This window comes from Xiphophorus maculatus, chromosome 21, assembly GCF_002775205.1.
Source record: "Xiphophorus maculatus strain JP 163 A chromosome 21, X_maculatus-5.0-male, whole genome shotgun sequence".
NCBI classification, from domain to species: domain Eukaryota; kingdom Metazoa; phylum Chordata; class Actinopteri; order Cyprinodontiformes; family Poeciliidae; genus Xiphophorus; species Xiphophorus maculatus.
In genome coordinates, this window is record NC_036463.1 from 9,834,416 (window position 1) to 9,852,641 (window position 18,226).

The 18,226-nt window shown below is 39.1% G+C and overlaps 2 protein-coding genes across 3 annotated transcripts; both read left to right on the plus strand.

Moving 5' to 3' along the window:
* Positions 1-874: 874 nt before the first annotated feature.
* cpb1 (carboxypeptidase B1) lies at positions 875-6,251 on the plus strand. Its single transcript, XM_005797814.2, has 11 exons — positions 875-981; positions 2,086-2,161; positions 2,420-2,544; positions 2,650-2,749; positions 2,842-2,943; positions 3,038-3,142; positions 3,242-3,352; positions 3,434-3,524; positions 3,748-3,950; positions 5,578-5,662; positions 5,888-6,251. Exons 1-11 carry the CDS (start codon positions 917-919, stop codon positions 6,073-6,075), a joined length of 1,251 nt encoding a protein of 416 aa, XP_005797871.1. The 5' UTR covers positions 875-916; the 3' UTR covers positions 6,076-6,251.
* Positions 6,252-8,183: 1,932 nt separating this feature from the next.
* LOC102232525 (glycogenin-1) lies at positions 8,184-17,629 on the plus strand. 2 transcript variants are annotated; one of them, XM_005797815.3, is made up of 8 exons: positions 8,184-8,291; positions 9,597-9,732; positions 9,827-10,001; positions 10,094-10,256; positions 14,932-15,058; positions 15,830-16,046; positions 16,722-16,760; positions 16,970-17,629. In XM_005797815.3, the coding sequence occupies exons 1-8, from the start codon at positions 8,285-8,287 to the stop codon at positions 17,117-17,119; spliced, it is 1,014 nt and encodes a 337-aa protein (XP_005797872.1). In that variant the 5' UTR covers positions 8,184-8,284; the 3' UTR covers positions 17,120-17,629. The 2 variants fall into 2 exon arrangements, with proteins under 2 accessions (XP_005797872.1, XP_005797873.1); XM_005797816.3 differs by lacking the exon at positions 16,722-16,760 and having other exon boundaries at positions 8,185-8,291.
* Positions 17,630-18,226: the final 597 nt, after the last annotated feature.

The window sequence follows — 18,226 nt, forward strand, 5'->3', positions numbered from 1 at the left end:
CGACTGTTCAATGTTAGTTATTTAGCTGTGAACGTTCATTCTTTTATTTTTGTCTATTAAATGGTGTCTAATTCCATTGGTAGGTCACCTATCCACCACAGAACCAACCCAGACATTATGGAGAGACCACCATCAACACACAGAAGGACAATCTCCAAATGTTCTAACATGCATGCCTGTGAACTGCAAGATTAACTAGATCTCCTGGGGTAAACCTACGCAGACATATGGTAGAGTTAAAAACTACCTCAAAAGCACATGTCTCATTTGGTGTGTATATTAGTGTAATTTACAACAGGGACCAAGTTCTGTGATCTATTCCTGCATGTTCTGTCAGTAACTGAACAAAAAAGTGAAGATCTGTTGCATTTTTAGTGTAATTTTAACCATGATGTACGACTGACTAAAACCACATGCTGCCGTGTATTATGTGGTGTTGACAAGTCTTGCTCTTCTTAAAAGTTGTTTTTTTTTCTAAATTTGCTGTCAACAACATATTCTAAAATAAAAAGGTCATATAAATTCTTCATATTTAAATATAATCACATTTTCTTTAGTTTAATTCCTCTGAAGTGGATTTTCCAAGACCTACGTATTTAAATTTGACATTTCCTGGAAACAGACATCAATGATTACTCAGTGCTTACAATACTGAGGCAACTATAAATAGCATGAAATTAAGATATTGTTGCTATTTGGAATAGAATATATCAAGTGACCTTGGTTGAAGTTTCCATAAACTTCTATTAATCATTGACTAGAGGTATTGGCAAAAATAAGTCAACAGGTGCACACAGTATGAGAACTTTCAGGGAGGATGTATGATAGGGATGCATCTTGGATTTGGATTGGTGGATAGGTGAAGGGCTGATGGCTATAAGTGCTGTCTGCAGGCAGGGTCAGCTTCATTGCCAACATGAAGCTCCTGTTGTTTTTCGGATTTGTGGCTGTTGCCTTGGCTGAAGTCATTCGCTTTGAGGGGTAAAGTTTTCATTTCATCAAAGAAACACAAACGCTTTGTTGTGAATTTTAGATGAATGTCAGAAATTGTCGTGCTAATTATGCCTTTGCACTTTTGTCATTGCTGTGAGGTAAAGCATCATAGAGTTAAATTTACAGTGTGTTAACAAGGAAGTCATGCAAATCAGGTCTAAGTCTTCAATCTGCTTGCATTCTCACATTAACGTTCAGCACCACACAAAGGTTTTGAAACACATTTCCCTTAATATTTCTTTTCCTCATGCAGCCAGATGTTACTGCAATATTCAGTCTTAACCAACATTTCTCCATTTATGCACTAATACTTTTTACTTTTTTTCTTTTACTGATTTTTTCCATATACTCAGTTGTTTCTATTTGAAGAGTGTTTGGGTTTGTGTTTGTCAGTGGAATATTTTGATATAGAAATATGGCTCACTATCCAGGGTAGTAAGTCATGGTAAGTTAAATGTCTATTTCAATGTATTTCATGTCTACAGTGCAATCTGATAGATTGATTTTACAATCTGATAGATTGATTTTACAATCTGATAGATTTCACTGTAGCTTAAAGTCTAAAATACTTAGTTTAATTAAAACTCAACAGGATGATTCTACAATATACTGATGCCATAATAATACAAGTTGCTAACCTAATTTACTTATTAGGTCCAACATTTCATTAAGCAAGTTACATTGATACATGTAGTTAACTCAAAAAGTTTCATACTAAAAACAGCAGTTTTCATAGAATGGGTTATGTTGGGGTAGTGAGTGTGTGTTTAGTGCTTTTTCAGAAGAAGGGAATAGCAAAAAACTCCCCTGGTATTTGTTTTGCAATTTCATATGGAGCATTGAATTTTTCAACCATCAATAATAATTAGAACACATACTGTAAAAAGACCCTGATTGTACTTTGTGCACTTAATTAATTGTAACTTGTCGCAAACAGACAATGTGCTTCAATTTCTTTGGCTTGGTCTCTTCTGAAAATAGTAACGATTGCTCAGCTTTACTTTAGCATCTTATTACATGAGTACACAAAAGAAACTAACATCTGTCCATGATGTTTTCTTTACTTAAATCACTTTCTTTTTTCTTTCTCAGAGACAAAGTCTTCCGACTGAAGCCGAGCCTGGATGCACACGTGACCCTCATTAAGGATCTGGCTAAGAGCATTAAGGTCTACCACCATAGCCACTCACTCTACACTGCTGTTCTATTGCAAGGCTTCAGATTTGTTGATGCTGACAAGTGAAAAAAGTGACACATGACCAATAATTTTAAAGACTTTGTAGATATACTTCAAAAGTACTTTTTTGTTTAATTAAAATGAAAATGTACATTGACATTATTGTTTTACTCAATAATCAAACCTTTTTTAGAAGCTTGTGGTTGAACATTTCAATTGACAAATGTCGGACTCTACTGCCACCTGCAGCTCGACTTCTGGAGCCCCGACAGTGAGGATCTGGTGACTATTGACATCAATGTGGACATCCATGTGCCTGCCAGGTACCTCGACATGATGTACACCACGTTGGAGCAGGGTGGGATCGTATATGAGTAAGTCACTGATAACGTTTTTACATAAATGTACATTTCTGTAGATGTAGTTTGAAAACGGAATTTTTATGATTCTACTTACCTTGCTCTATCATCGCTCCTCAGGATTCTCATCGATGATTTTCAGTCTGCTGTTGATGGCCAGGCTGACAGCGGTGCCTCTCCCAGAGCTCACAGCTATACCAAGTACAACACCTGGAGTGAAGTACGAGAGAAAAACAACATCCATCATGAAAACAATACCAGCCTCTGGTTTTACTTCAGACTTCATTTATGCATTTGTCTTGTTTGTTTCAGATCGAGGCATGGGCCAACACTATTGCCTCCTCCAACCCCTCCCTGGTGAGCAGCCAGGTCATCGGAAACACTTATGAGGGGCGTTCAATGATTCTCCTCAAGGTATGTCAGCTTCACCCAGAAATAGCAAATAATCCAAACTATTCATGAATTTTACTTTATTGTTCAATGTCTTAATCTAATCAAACAACCACAGGTTGGCAAGTCATCCACCTCACCTAAACCCGCTATCTTCATGGACTGTGGCATCCATGCTAGAGAATGGATTTCTCCTGCTTTTTGTCAGTGGTTTGTCAATGAGGTAAGTAAGAAACTGACATGTAGGTTACAAACGTTATTTTCTGTATGAACGTTGTCTGATTAAATGTTTTGGGGTTTTTTTCCCTCAAAAATTCCTCAGGCTGTCACTACCTATGGCAGTGATTCTGCCATGACCACCCTGCTCAACAGCATGGATGTCTACGTTCTGCCCGTCTTTAACATTGATGGCTACGTGTACACTCACACAAGTGTAAGTTATGGGATATTAAAACCTCAAATTTCAGTCAAACATAAATTGTAAAATGTGCTTCTATCTTCTTGGGAATAACAGGACAGGATGTGGAGAAAGACTCGTTCCAGGAACTCTGGCTCATCTTGCATCGGAACTGATCCCAACAGGAACTTTGACGCTGGCTGGTGCAGTAAGTGCAAAAATGAAGACTAAATGTATTAGACTAAATATTTCTTGCTGTAGGTCTGTTGTGACCAAAAGTATTATAATCCTATCTAACCTAAAACTTGAACAGTATAGTCTAGTTTAGTGGTAGCAAGTAAGAAAAAAGTGTCTTTTTTTGTGTTTAAAAATGTTTTAAATAATAAACTCTTTTGATGTCATAATTGAAGGCTTTCCTCTATTTTTCTCAGCCATTGGCGCTTCCAGCAACCCTTGCAGTGAGACCTTCTGCGGCAGCACTCCTGAGTCAGAGATCGAATCAAAGAATGTTGCCAACTTTATCCGCGACAACAAGTCCACCATCAAGGCCTACCTCACCGTGCACTCATACTCCCAGCTGCTGCTCTTCCCTTACTCCTACACCTATGACTTGGCTGCACACCACAGTGAGCTGGTGAGTCCATGAAGACTAAACGTTATACTCTTAATCATCGGGTGATATGTGCAGGGTATATTATTTGGAAGAGTCTGATTTTTATAAATAAAACAATCCATGAAACGTATATGAAAAACATCTTCAAGAGAAGTAGGCATAGCGAAACCTGAGTGGATAAAACTTTTGTAATGTCTCCTAATGTGTTTCGGAAAGCTTAAGTGTGAACTCAACCCAGTGCCATCACAGTGTGACTCTTATCTACAGGCCACATTTAGCTGCTGAAAACCATTTACTCCCCACTCACATGCCTCATTCTCATGGCTCTTTCACCTCTCACCGGGGCATCCAGGGGCTGCACAGTTAGAGCTCACACCACTGCTCTCCAGCTCTGCCCCCTCTGTTGCTCACTTGTGATTTAGGCTTTCTGCCGACACTTTACCGAACAAAAGAGCTCCAGGGATTCACCATAACTCATGTGTTCCCTTGAAATATAATTTCCTGCTCATGTATTTCTCTGAGGGGGTTTCATTTCCGCCTAGCAACTCACTTAAGCTTTTTGCAGTTTTTCAGAGAAACATTTCAACAATGTTTTGTTTAAACAAGTGCAGAGAATGTAAAGATGCAACAAGGGGGTAAAACTGTATATTTTATAGGGGGAATTGCTGTTTGGATCTTTTTCACGTAAGACAAAATTCCCCAATTGTAAGAGGTAACTTATGGTGGATAATGTCAGCAAAATGAAGGAAAATCCTGTGTTTCAAATAAATGCATTCACATGCTGTCAGATGCCAAGAAACCATATGAGCAGAAATATTACGCTATAAACAGACGCAGTCATAAAAGAAGATTAAGACACTCGCATTAAAAATATCACATTCTTTTCATTAAAATGTTTACATTTTTATGACGATCTTTATTATCTATCGCTGAAAAACATTATTAGATGAGTGAGACATTTGAGGGGTTTCTTGCATGAAAAGCCAATTTCAAGTAATCCCACAATTAATATTAAGATCAAGATCATAATCTACATTTTTATGTCAACAGTAGCAAGAGCCTGCTGAAGGTATTGTCATTTTAGCACCCACTGGCTGCTCAGACAGCAGCTAGTGGTCTGAGCAACTAGTAGTCAGAAAGTCGTGGCTACTTTCTGGATGGTGAAATAACTAAATAAAAATATTTTGGGGCCTCCTTAAATTTGCTACCAGACAAAAGCTGCTGCAATAATCTTTCTGAAGGCCTTAGAAAGATATTTTAAGCTTACCATTATGTTCTTCAATAGCCACAGACACACCATGTCTGAGATTTAAACAAGGAAATCTTCAATGGTGTTTTAATCAATTCCCTCGAAGGTGATGATTGATTTTGTTGTAGGTGAGAATAAATGTGGGAGTGTCCTGATTTATTATTAACCAGATATTATATACATTTTTATTTTACATTTTGAAATGTGTTCTGGTTGAGTTTTACAATATTCCTTTTAATCTACCATTATCAAAATTTATATTAAGGATCCATAAGTTCAAAGACGATTAGAAAAACCTACAGGGTTTCCCAATTTTTAGCGATAGTAGATGTTAATGTTTGCCTTTTATGATCAGATCTTTTAAAAACCACCCTTTGTCTTTTATTCCTTTCTCTATAGCTGCAGGTTGCTGAGGGAGCTACCGCTGCTCTGACTAGTCTGCATGGTACCCGTTACACCAGCGGACCAGGAGCTGCCACTATCTGTGAGTATACACAGCCAACAATTATTTATTGGCCTTTTAAGGGAAATGGAGTATTTGATGAATGACTGATAGTTTACACCTCAGACAGTCTGCATGACTATTTGGTCAGTAAGCCTGAATGTCATCTAAGAGGAGGGACCTTCCAGAGACAACAAATGACTACCTATCACTTTACATCAGCATATGTAGCGCTGTGTAACTTCCCCACTCTTTATTTACCCTCAGACCCCGCTGCAGGAGGGTCTGACGACTGGGCCTATGACCTGGGAATAAAATATTCCTACACCTTTGAGCTGCGTGACACTGGCTATTATGGCTTCCTGCTGCCTGAGTCTCAGATCCAGCCCACATGTGAGGAGACCATGCTGGCCGTCAATTACATCGCCGCCCACGTGCTGAAGAACCTCTACTAAAAAGTGCGGTAGCCAGGACTCCCGCCCCCTGTAGCTCCACTACAGCAGCCCTTACAACCTCTAACCAATCTTCTGCCCTGTTTCCATGGATACGGCCATCTCCCGCCATGTTTTCTCACTGCATTTGACAGAATGTCGAAATGAGTGCAAACAATAAAATCAATGATCCATCCCAACATGCTGAATCATTTTTTTATATATGTATCCTAAGCCCTTTTCAATCTTGAAAGATATCAACAACAGAACGACACAATAAATTGTAGCGTGTGTAATACTGGCACATCAGAAAAACTATCGCGTTTTTTTTTAGATTCGAACCGTCTTATACAGATGGCCTTGTTCCAATGGACGATGTTTATCTGTTCTTGAGGATTTCAGTCCAGCAGCACAGTAGGTAACAAACACAGAGCTGTCCGTGGCAGCATCTCTGCTCTGCCAAGCATCTGTCTGAACATAACCAATGGTCAATGGTAATTTTATCACCCCTACTGCGAAATCGATTTGGAGCATACTTATTTATATAGAAGAAACACCAACACATAACGCAACACATCCACTGTTCAAGAAGAAAACAGATAACAAACCTGAGTTTTCTGAAATTGATCAGTCAGCATTAAAAGGTCTCTAGAGAAGAGCTTCATCCTATTAACTATAACAGCTGCAGGCACTAAAGAAGTCACACAACAGGCCAAAATAACACAATGCGTAAAAAAAGTTTCATTGGTATACTTTACAACTAAATAAAGATATATATGTAAGGAGTCTTAACAGAATACATAACCTCATTTTGGTTTTTCAAAAGCATTATGAAAATAAAGTTGTGACTCTTACAGATCTTCAAAACTTCAAAAAACAAGCAATTAACATTTATTCCACCATAACCGGGTAATATCAATGAATGCCTGAAGTTAGTTTGAGAAAATGGTGTATATGGAGGAAAGTAAAGTCTGACTAAAATGTTCCTTTAGCCTTCTAACTACTATAGTAATTAGGATACAATATATACACTCACTGACCAACGATTTAGGTATTCTTTGCTAGCACTGGGTTGGATCATTTTTACTTTAGGTTGCAGATAAATTTTCATGTAGACATAGTGTCTGACAATAGTGCATTCAGGGTAATGTTAATTTACTCCTACAAATAATTAATTTAGGTCCAGTAATTCTTTATTCAGCCTCTAAATGAATCAAGCATCCAACTGAAAAGATTATTTTTGCTGAGTTACTGAGATGTGTTGCTCAGAGTTTTCCACAATCTTTTTAACTTCATGGACAATCCACTCAGAAAAGGGCTGAGATCTGTCCCTATAAAGGAGAAAAGCCTTCTGTTCCATTTTTTTATCACTGTTGCAGCTCTGATGCTGCAACAGATGTTTGCAGATTAGATTTCCCTCTCTCCACATTGACTTATTGAATATTTGCCATGTTTTGCTGCAAACACTGAAGGACCTACGTTTTCTCAAGAAATAAAGTCTGTTCTGTCCTTTCTACAACATTGCTGTTCAGTCTCTTTTCCCCTCCAGTCTCTTTTTCATTCCGACACCTGGTAATTGTAGAGTCATCATAGTATTTCTGCAGATGAAAGGATTCTGACTTTTAATGGAACATAATGTCGCATCAACCATGGACTGTTTGTCAGCTAAGCCAAACTGTAAAGGTTTGTCTACAATACTCGACATAAAAAAAGAGGTCTGTAGAAACCATAAAAAATTCGCCTCAACGGAAAATGCTTTACCGCGGTATATATTTTTTAACCACAAGATGGCAACAAAGATCTTCTTTCTATGGGAGCCTGGATCAAATGTAGTAAATTTAATTAAGATAACACAGTTGCTTACTTCAGTGATGCTTACGGATTACCTTAAGGAGAAAAATCATGCTTCCACGTATGAAATTTCTAAACATTTTAAATATTTTAAAAATAATCATTTTAAAAGTGACCATGTGTGTGCAGAATCCTCAAAGGTATCTGGTGCTTTTAAGTTGTGAATATATGAATCTGGATAGGTTGACACCCCTGAACTGTAGAGGCTGTGAAGGATCATATCGGCAGCAGGTGGGTGTGCGGAGACAACACCACGTGACCGGGCTGTCTCCGTGGTATAAATTCACCTCTGTCTGTTTAGTCAGCCCTTCTCTTTCCACGCAGAGCAGTGGTCTTTGAGTCTGAGCTACCCCAGCAGTAGCTTCGACTACTCCTCTCAGCCATGGCAGGTATGTAACATTTTAACACTTTCTAACGGTGTTGACGAACCAGCCGCTGCAGCTGTTCAAGTGACACGTTACGCGCAGGCATGTTTGCTGGAAAGTTTGTGTCGCAAACCAGTGATTTGTTTAATTTTTAGTTGGTTACTTGTATGACTGTATCCTAGTGTAAAATAAAGTGACTTGCGAGTTAATGTGTAGGGAGTGAATTGTGTTTAAATCGTACGCCTTTCACGACAGGCATTCAATTATCTACAGCTGGTCCTAATGAGTGGGGTCCTAGTTCGCTGAGCTCAGAGTTTAACTTAAGATAAACTCTTAAAGTCGCATTTGTTTTTCTTTTTAACCGTTTAATTCAAATTTTGTACATTTTAATACTTTAATATCCATGTGCTGTAAATATTCAAGGACTTGTCTGCAGTCAGAGACTCAACGCAACCTGGAATATTAAAACTTTTTTTTTTATTCCTAGATGTATTGGGGCTACATCACTGCCTCTACCAATGGAAAAGGGGGTGTGATGTGAAAGGCGTGGTACTGAAACATGGCATGCACAATTAATGGGAACCATTGTTCTCAAACTGGCCCAGATTTAGACACTACATGCCTGTGCGCTACTTGGTGTTAAACATTAAATTGCATAGCACCATGGGACTAACATACAGTTCTTATGGGATTGCAGTTGGATGATGCACAAGTGCTGCAAAACCATCCCAGATCCAGTGATTAAATCATTTCAGTTTTTATAAATTCCCTCAACAAGCAAGTCCTTGTTTGAGGACATGGTTTGGCAGGAAGGGTTTTTTTTCCCTTGTAATGTGATGCAGCAAAGCAGTGTTTGTGCCACACTGATTATATAAACTTTTTTTTACTTTTGAACTAGGTGTTGGGTTTTTTTTCCCCAAAGGAAAAGAAGGGGATTTTTTTTTTTTTTGTTCTTTAAGCTCTAACGTATGATTTGCAAAAACATAATTTTAAATGTGACAACCAGTTTACTTCTAACTGTACAGAAGTCAAACCTGTACAGTCATATTGATGTCTTAAATTGAGTTTAGCTTAAATATAATGCAATCTGGTATAATATACCAGTCAATCTAAAATTGTTGCTACTACAATCTAAACTTGGGGACAATAAGTCCCCCTGCCCCCTTCTAAAAGTATAGGAAATGATGGGGAGAACTTGGTGGATTTATTTTGTCAATCTTGCACAAGTTTTTAAAATCTTTGAATGTATATCCTATCACTGACTGAAATTCTTGCAGTTTTCTTTTTGAATGTTTTAAGGTGAATTGTGTGTTTTTTCTAACCCCACAGATCAGGCTTTTGTGACACTGGCTACCAACGACAGCTATGCTCGAGGTGCCATGGTTCTGGGCAAGTCTCTTCGCAACCACAACACATCCAAGAAATTGGTTGTACTTGTTGGCCCACAGGTGTCTAACCCTTGCCAGTAAGGAAAATTCAGTCCAGTGTCTGTTTGTACTCCTGTCAGCTCTTGGGTTCCGCTTGCATGATTGATGCATTACTCAGTTCTAACTCAATAGGTCCGTGCTGAAGAACATCTTTGACGAGGTGAAGGTTGTGGATGTGTTGGACAGCGGTGACGCAGCTCACTTGGCTATGATGAAGAGGCCTGACCTGGGTGTCACGTTCACAAAGCTCCAGTGCTGGACCCTCACACACTACTCCAAATGTGTTTTCATGGATGCGGACACTCTGGTGAGCTTTAATGTTTGCTTATCCCCAGAAGCTTTGAGAAGCTGTGGAGACTTGTGCAAACGTGTTTGCTTTGTACTTGTTCTGCATCTTAGGCGCTGTCAAACATAGATGAACTCTTTGAAAGAGAGGAATTGTCAGCTGCTCCAGATCCTGGCTGGCCTGACTGCTTCAACTCTGGTGTGTTTGTTTTCCGGCCCTCTGTAGAGACTCATGGCAAACTGCTTCAATATTGCACAGAACATGGCAGCTTTGATGGTAAGCTAAAATGGAGCATTACTGATTTTGCTACTTTTGTGCATTTTATCAAGTAGTCCTAGATTAACAGATTTTACACGAGTCTTTCCTCTTAAATGTATCTGGACACATGCATGTCCAGACACTTGCTGTCTGGACAAAATCAAATCAAATTTTATTTGTATAGCATAATTTCAGCAGCAAGGCATTTCAAAGTGATTTACATCATATCAAACACAGAAGCACAATGCAAAATAGAATCAACAATCAAAACATGACATTAAGTCAGGTTCCATCAATAAATTTGTAATTGATTACGTTTCAAATACAATTCCAAACAGGTGGGTTTTTAGTGGAGTTTGCATCCGTAAAAGGTTTACCGGTTACACTCCTACTGTGTTATATGGAACAAAATACCTATTGCTATTTTTATTCCTGCTCACAATCACACAGTTTAAAACGATGTAGAAAGCTTTTTAATGGGCTTCTGGCACAAGACTCCGTACACCTCTTTCACGGATTTTCGAGCAGGGACTCCGCCGTCCCTCATGGATTTTTGTGCAATTCTATGGTACCTGTTGGTGTCTAGAATTTACAGGGTTTGTATCACGCGCAGTGATCCTCAGTCACTCGCCGTTTTTCTTCCGGCACCAGGCGCCGTACACCTCTCATGGAATTTCGCTCTGGAACTCCGCCATCCCTCACAGATTTTTGTGCAATTCAAGTGACCATCTTTAACTGTAATTGACCCAGTTGGGTTGTTTTGAAAGTTCTAGACCTACAATAGTTTCTGAAATCATGTCTCAGGCATTCCATGATCTCATTAGTGTAAATCCTAAACAAAGGGAGTCTGAAACATGACTTTGTCCCTGAGTTGCCTGCTTTTCAGCCCAGTCATCTTCAACACTTTAGCATTAACCTGATTTTTTTTTTTTTTTAAGTAAATTCTGAAGTGCATGATTTAAAGCTTGTTTATCTTTAGCTCCAAGTGCAATCTTTATCTCACCTAGTTTCTGGACAAAAGGCCTCCTGTCAGACTTTTTAACGCTGAGCTATTCTCGGGTGTTCACTTGAGGTGGAGTGAAGGTTGCGTCTGAGAGGCCCTGTCTTGCCCGAGAGGCCCTGTCTTGCCCGAGAGGCCCTGTCTTGCCCAGAGGCACTTGGCATTTGGACTGTTAAGCATGGTGCAACTAAACTTTGGAAGTTTGCTCCAGATCTCAAATATTGGTCATGGTTGGGTAGCCAAAAACAAATCGGTTTGTTGTGAGATTTCAGAAAATCTTTGATAGGGTTCACACTGGAGTTGATTACACTCAATCATGATGATGTATTCAGACAGCATAGATTGGTTGCAAGTCAAGACTGGCCATTTGAGCATGGCCCTCCATTTAGGCACAATGAAACTTGTAGCATTAAATGGCTATGTTGCCTGATCTACTGAATTTCTAAGTCTGGACACTGTAGAGATTAAACTGAGGCAGTCTTAATAAGAGATGTTCTCTAAATTTGCACTTGCATTCTGCATAGAAAGTGATATGCATATTGGATGGTTGTACTCAAATGGCAAAATTAAGATTTTGAACTACTTGGACTTGTACTCCAGGTCTGAGACTTGAGTCTAGGGTAACCACTGACATGTAATGAAGATGAAGCTTCTATATACTTTCTGCTGTAAAAAGGATGTGTGATAATGGCTGTGTAGAGCTCTCAATTAATGTTGGCTGTAGCTTAATAATGAGACAAATTACTTGATCATTTCAGAACAAAAGAACATGAAATTCTCAAGCTGGAATGGAACCATTATTTTCATGTGCGGGCAAATGGGTAAAATTTAAAACTGCATTACTTTAACATCTCTGGCATATTGTCAAGGCAACTTTATTCTATTTGACCAAAGCAAACCTTGTTTCAATTGAAGTCTAACAGGACTCCCAGTAATGCAAAGCTCATACTAAGTGATAAATGGACTGAACATTTCTGCATTTAGCAATCTGAACACTTCAGCACTAAAAAAATCATTTTGTCTATTCATAGCACTTTACACGAAACTCTCATTCACCCATTCGGACACACATTTATGCAAAGATCGGTAGACAACTTGGGGTTAAGGGCCTTGCCCAGGGGCACATCGACCCAAAACAGGAGAAAGCTGAAATCAAACCTACAACCTTCCAATTATAAGATGACTACACACAGAGCCAGTTGCCTAAACTAAAGGATGACCTTGCAGAATGAATGGTCTTCCTGTTTATAAAGTATTGAAGTAAATGGTTTATGCAAGAAGGAATGCTGGTCATTTTACACCTTAAAAGGTGATCCACTATTTGGTGCAGCTTTCTGGGTTTTGTTGTGCTCTGGATAAAGCAAGGCATCAACTTAATGTAAAACTTGTCTGGGAAGTGGTAGTATACCACATTCAAAACTTGTGCCATTTAAGTCTTAAATGGTTAATTTTCTGTTTCTCAATTTGGCATGATGTCTACTATTTAACCTAAATGGCTCCCACATCTCCACCATATTGAGGGCTTCCATCAAGCTTGCATGATGCTGGTATCTGCAACAATGTTGAATCTTAACATGTGGCAATGCTGCCAATAGGCACAAAACTGAGAAACTTTGTGTAAGGCAGGGGTGTCAAACTCCAGTCCTTAAGGGCTGGTGTCCTGCAACTTTTAGATGTGCCTCTGCTGCACCACACCTGAATAGAATAATTAGGTCATTAGCAAGACTGGAGAACTGATCTACACAAGGAGGTGGTAATTAAGCCATTTCATTCCAGTGTTTTGTATATGTGGCACATCTAAAAATGGCAGAACACTGGCCCTTGAGTACTGGAGTTTGACACCTGTGGTGTAAAGGATTAGTGTGTAGACAACAAATGACTTCCATCTTGTGCCAGTGTGAACATTGTATCCTGCTCAAACTTAAAGAGCCTATATACTTGGCTTCAAAACTGTTGAATAAACATGCAGTTGTTGACTGGCAGTGCTGACCCTTGTTAGTGGGCAGAAATGACTGGCTGCTTTTTTTTTTTTTTTTTTTTGGAGAAACCAATTAGATGGCCTTGTGTAGGCCAGTGATTTCAGCAGCCTGAATGAGTCTGTGCTTGGAAGTTTTCTGGCAAGTAGGTTGCACATGACAATAAAAGGACTCTCCTTTTTCTACACTAATCCCATTAATAAAAGAAAAGGTCATTTTATTGGGTTTATTTCAGTTTTTAAACTCATGCCAGTGTCTATCAATGGTGTGGTCTTATTTATAGTCATGGAAGTTCCTATCACATGTGCTATGGCATGTGATGAGGCTTCTTTGACCTTTAACATTCTACTTCTAGTACATTATATGTGCAGCATTTCTGAACATGCGGGGGGAAATTGCTGAGTATATGAGCAGTTGAACCCAGAGGCTATATCTCAATCTGTGGCTTTCATGCTAACTGCTGCCAAGACAAACTGGCAAAGTTAGAGGCACATTCTTTCTGTGCTCTGCTCATCCCTTCAAAATGAAGATTCTGTTCTATATTGAGTTCTGAGATGATGGGTTCAGACAAAATTGCTGTGTTCACTTTAAACTGGAGCTTGTGGCTTCATAGTTTATTGGTCAGGACTCTACAGGGGTTCTAACAACTTTTAGTTAAGTAACTTGCCACTGAAGGTTAAGTCTGCTTCAGTGGTCAAACTCATGAAATGTTTGTTCACTCCAGCATCTTCATTTGAAAGGGAGAAAATGCCTGTGCAAATATTTGTCTAAACAGATTATTTAAAGTCGACTGGCCTTGAATGGGGCTTGGCATTGTTGGAGCTCTAATCTAGTACACCTAATTTTAGTTTATGGACAAAGTTTGCTTTTTAAAGGGGAAACAAATCACACATCTCCTGTGACATGTTCTAGTTTGCATGGCAACATGCTGGTGTCTGTAACCCTACTAGGAGTTGGGCACTCTTCAAATTTGACTTCTTGACTGCATAAGAGCTCAGATCTGCCATACTCTACCTAATTGGGACAAAGGCAAACTACCTGTAGCATGCACCAAATCAAATGGCTTTTATTCAAATATCCACAGCTGTCAGTCAAGTAGTTCAGACTTGTGGGAAAATTTATGTGATTGCATGCATTGAGTTCTGATGAATGGAAGTGGAAATGCACATTCTCCAAGGCATGCTTTGCTTCACTGGTCACCTACTTCTTGTGGCATTTTTAAATGTTTGCAATTTTGAAAGTTCTCTTGGCTGGGCCCATTTTAATAGAAAATCTAAGTTTGACTAAAGGGGAAAATGTTAACACTATACTAGCATGTGAGCAATATTAAAATGGATTTAAACTGAAGCTGCTTACTAGAGTCAAAATCTTGCCATGTCATGGTCTCCAAAGTAACTGTCCTATTTCTATGACTAACTTTAGTGTACTAAAGGGTCCCAAACATCCATTCAGTTAATGTGTTGTAGTACCCTAATCACCTGTCAGCTTTTATCATGCAGTTGTTCAGTTTTGGCAAAGACTAACTTTCACTTGGCTCAATATTTTGACAACAAAACTCTGGTTGAGTTGCATTATGCTTTTTAGATGGTAACTCTGGGAATGAGGCTTATGTATGTAGACTGTTCTCATTGAAGCAAGAGGTTATTGTCCATCATGGAAATTTTCCAAAATTGTTTGGTGTTGGGCAACCCATTAAGTCTTTATCTTGTCACTACAGGAGGAGACCAAGGTGTTTTGAATGGTTTCTTCAGTGACTGGGCAACAGCTGACATCTCAAAGCATCTCCCCTTTATTTACAACCTCAGCAGCATAGCCATCTACACTTACCTCCCAGCATTTAAGCAGTAAGTGTCAATCTACAGAACTCGTGGTAATGATGAGGGGGGGAAAAAAAATTCAACTGTAAATGTAATTTGAATAAACTAGTGCTTTCATTTGCCATTTCCTGTGTATAAAAACACAATTGTTGCAACACATCAGTCTGTCAATGTAACTTCGAACTTGTGAAGACCAAAGATGTAAGTAGACTCCCGATCACATGAACATGTTGCAAAATTATGACACGACCTCAAGTTACTGGGGAGATGAGCAGTGACATTCCAGTCTCAGCTGAAGCGTCACCCAGCAGGCTTCAGTCTGGTTTGGATATCCATCCTGAGGTCGCAGCAGCTGACACCCTCTCCTAAAATAGTGCAGATTATTAAAGGTCTTTTTATGTTTGCCTCCTGGATCGCTCATTGTGCACCATCTTAAACCCTCCCACTCTTTCCAGCTGCATCTGTATATCAACGCTAGTCTGGATTTAGAAGCAAACCTCTTCCAGAGGGTTTCAGTTTGGCACTTCCTTGTCCATAAATTAGTCTCTTGTGTTTGGTAGTTGTCAACAATAGAGCTTAATGGGTTGGCAAAAGGAATGAAAACAATGTTTTTGTGTTTGCCTGCCTCATACTGTTTTGAATCCAATTTTAGCTGTGGACTTCATTCATACTGTCCCTCAACACTGTTACATTATGTGTAGGAGACAACATTGTCTTTCATGCCAATATAGTTCAAACTTATAGAAGCCAGAAATGTTGTTTCATACAGTTTGTCACATCTTGCTTTGCCCTCTACAGGTATGGGGGAAATGCCAAGGTGGTCCACTTTCTTGGAAAGACCAAACCATGGAGTTATACTTTTGACCGCAAAACCAGACAGATTTCAGGAGGTGTGCAAGAGCCTGCAATGCATCCCAGCTTTCTCCTGAATTGGTGGACTCTGTATGCCAGCACTGTGGTTCCAATGCTCCAGGAACATTATGGCGACAAGCCGTTTCACTCTGGATGTGTGGAGGTGATGAAGATCAAACTTTAATTCATATATACTTCTACACATACTTAATTGGGTGTAGCTGATTGGGATCAGAGGTGCAGATGTTTAAGCTGATACTTTGTATTTGCATTACATAGAGGCTGATATTGACTGGGTTTTTAGTCCATTAAAGCAATTTTTCCTCAGCTTCCAAGGGCTTGAAGACATTTCAATGAAATTTCTGAAAGTCCTAGTGGCGTTTGGCTGTTTAAATGACGTAATGCATGTTCCGTCTGCCTCACCGGTTTCATCCTGCTGGCCACTGGCTGAAGGACATTTTAGCCATATTTTTTACAATAGAGACCAATTTAAGTTTGGGAATTTCTGATCAAAAACTATAAAAGTCTGGTGAAACTGGAGTGTTCTATAAATCCTTTTAAATTTTACAGTTGGCAAGTTGCAAGTAGGACATTAGCGTTGCAGTGAGAATCTTGTACCAGCTAATGTCTTGTAGCACTACCTTTCCTGAGTTGGCTCAGAGTTTGTAATAAACTTTATTACAGTTTCCAACTTGGCAGACTCTTTTGTGCTCTGAGCTCTTGAATACAAGAGACTGGCATTGTTGGTAGAACTGCCTGCAAATGCTTTTGGCTACTTTTGCACTGCAAGTACATGCTTTAATTCTGCCTCTTTTCTGTCTTTCCATCCATCTCAAAGTTCAAGCACAGTGACTTGGTCACTTGTGAGACTGTACAGGTATGGAGAGGATTTGGTTTAACTGTTGGCACCTGCCTGATTGCTGTTAGTTATTCACTTGTTCTAAACTGAAAGGCTTGGTTTGTCTGCCTGTGCTCATTAATACAGATTCACATGGTGTGGTTATCACAATGGGTGTCAACATTTATTTTATTCATTTATTTTTTTTTTGTCAAATTAAAGTTACTGATTTGGATCTCTTCTCCTAGGGGGAAAGTGGCTCCTCACATGCACAGGCTTTCCAACCCATACCAACTTCAGAAGAACGCAAGGAGCAGTGGGAACAAGGCCAAGCAGACTACATGGGAATGGACTCATTTGATAACATAAAGAGGAAGCTTGACACTTTTCTCAAATGAAAAGTGAAATGGAAAAAAGTACCTGCAGTCTGACCAAATGGTCACTGTGTCTCTAAAACTCTGTAAATGGGTTGCAGTCAAACTTTCTTTCCCTTCACCAGCACAGTCACCAATGTCCAAAGAAGATTAATCTCTAAGGAAAATCACTAACTGGTTTAAAAGTCAATTTGCCCCGTTACACTGTGAAAACACATGACAAGTTTACAATGGCATGTACTCAAGGTAGACTCTTAGAATTCTTGTCAGTGCTGTTTTATTTTTTTTAACGCAGATGTTAAATATCACTTTTTTTAACTTTCAAGTCAACATTAGTTCTGTGCTAGAGTTGGCTTTTTTCTAGGATGTTTTACAACGCTTAAAGGCAGACTTGGTCACCTTGCTAGCTAGATTCCTTTGTCTCTGATTGGGTTGTGCTGTAACAAGTTTTACTTGACGACCAGCATCATTGCTGCATGTAACTGTATTTCCTCAAACAATAAAATCAATGGTCTCTTTCTATGAGCTTTCTTACCTTTCAGGCTGTTTTGTGTCTCGGCTCAAGGATTTTAAAAGCAGGATAATGGCTCTAAAAAATAAAAAAAAAAACTGGTTCAGTTTTTCTGCTTCATAATCTAGCAAAAACCGAGGGTATGCCACAAAAGATCTGGAGTGTCAACTACGCTAGAAAGTTTGTTTAGGGGAGATTAAAATTGACTGTCATCTGCAACATGAGCCTATTTAGGAACATGAGCTACAGCTGTTAAGCCACTCCTGATGATGAGATGATCCAAGAAGAAAAGACTGCTTACTGGTCCAAATCCTGCTCTGTCCCCTTGAGGTAAGGGGACAGAGCAAAACTTGAGTCCAAATTCAACATTGACTACCATGAAATGTTTGAGCACTTCATTGCTTTCCTCAATACTTCATGAGGTAAATGTTCACCATAAAAGTGAAAAATGGATTCTTTGACAACTTCACATTGAAATTTGAGGATCTACTGGGTTTATATGAAACTTTTTTTTTTTTTTGAGGAAAAATCTGAAATTTATTTGAATATATTAAGCCTCCATTGTTTTCACAATTTTAATTCAGCCAGTGGAGGGTTTTCAAGCAAGCTTAAGGTCGTGC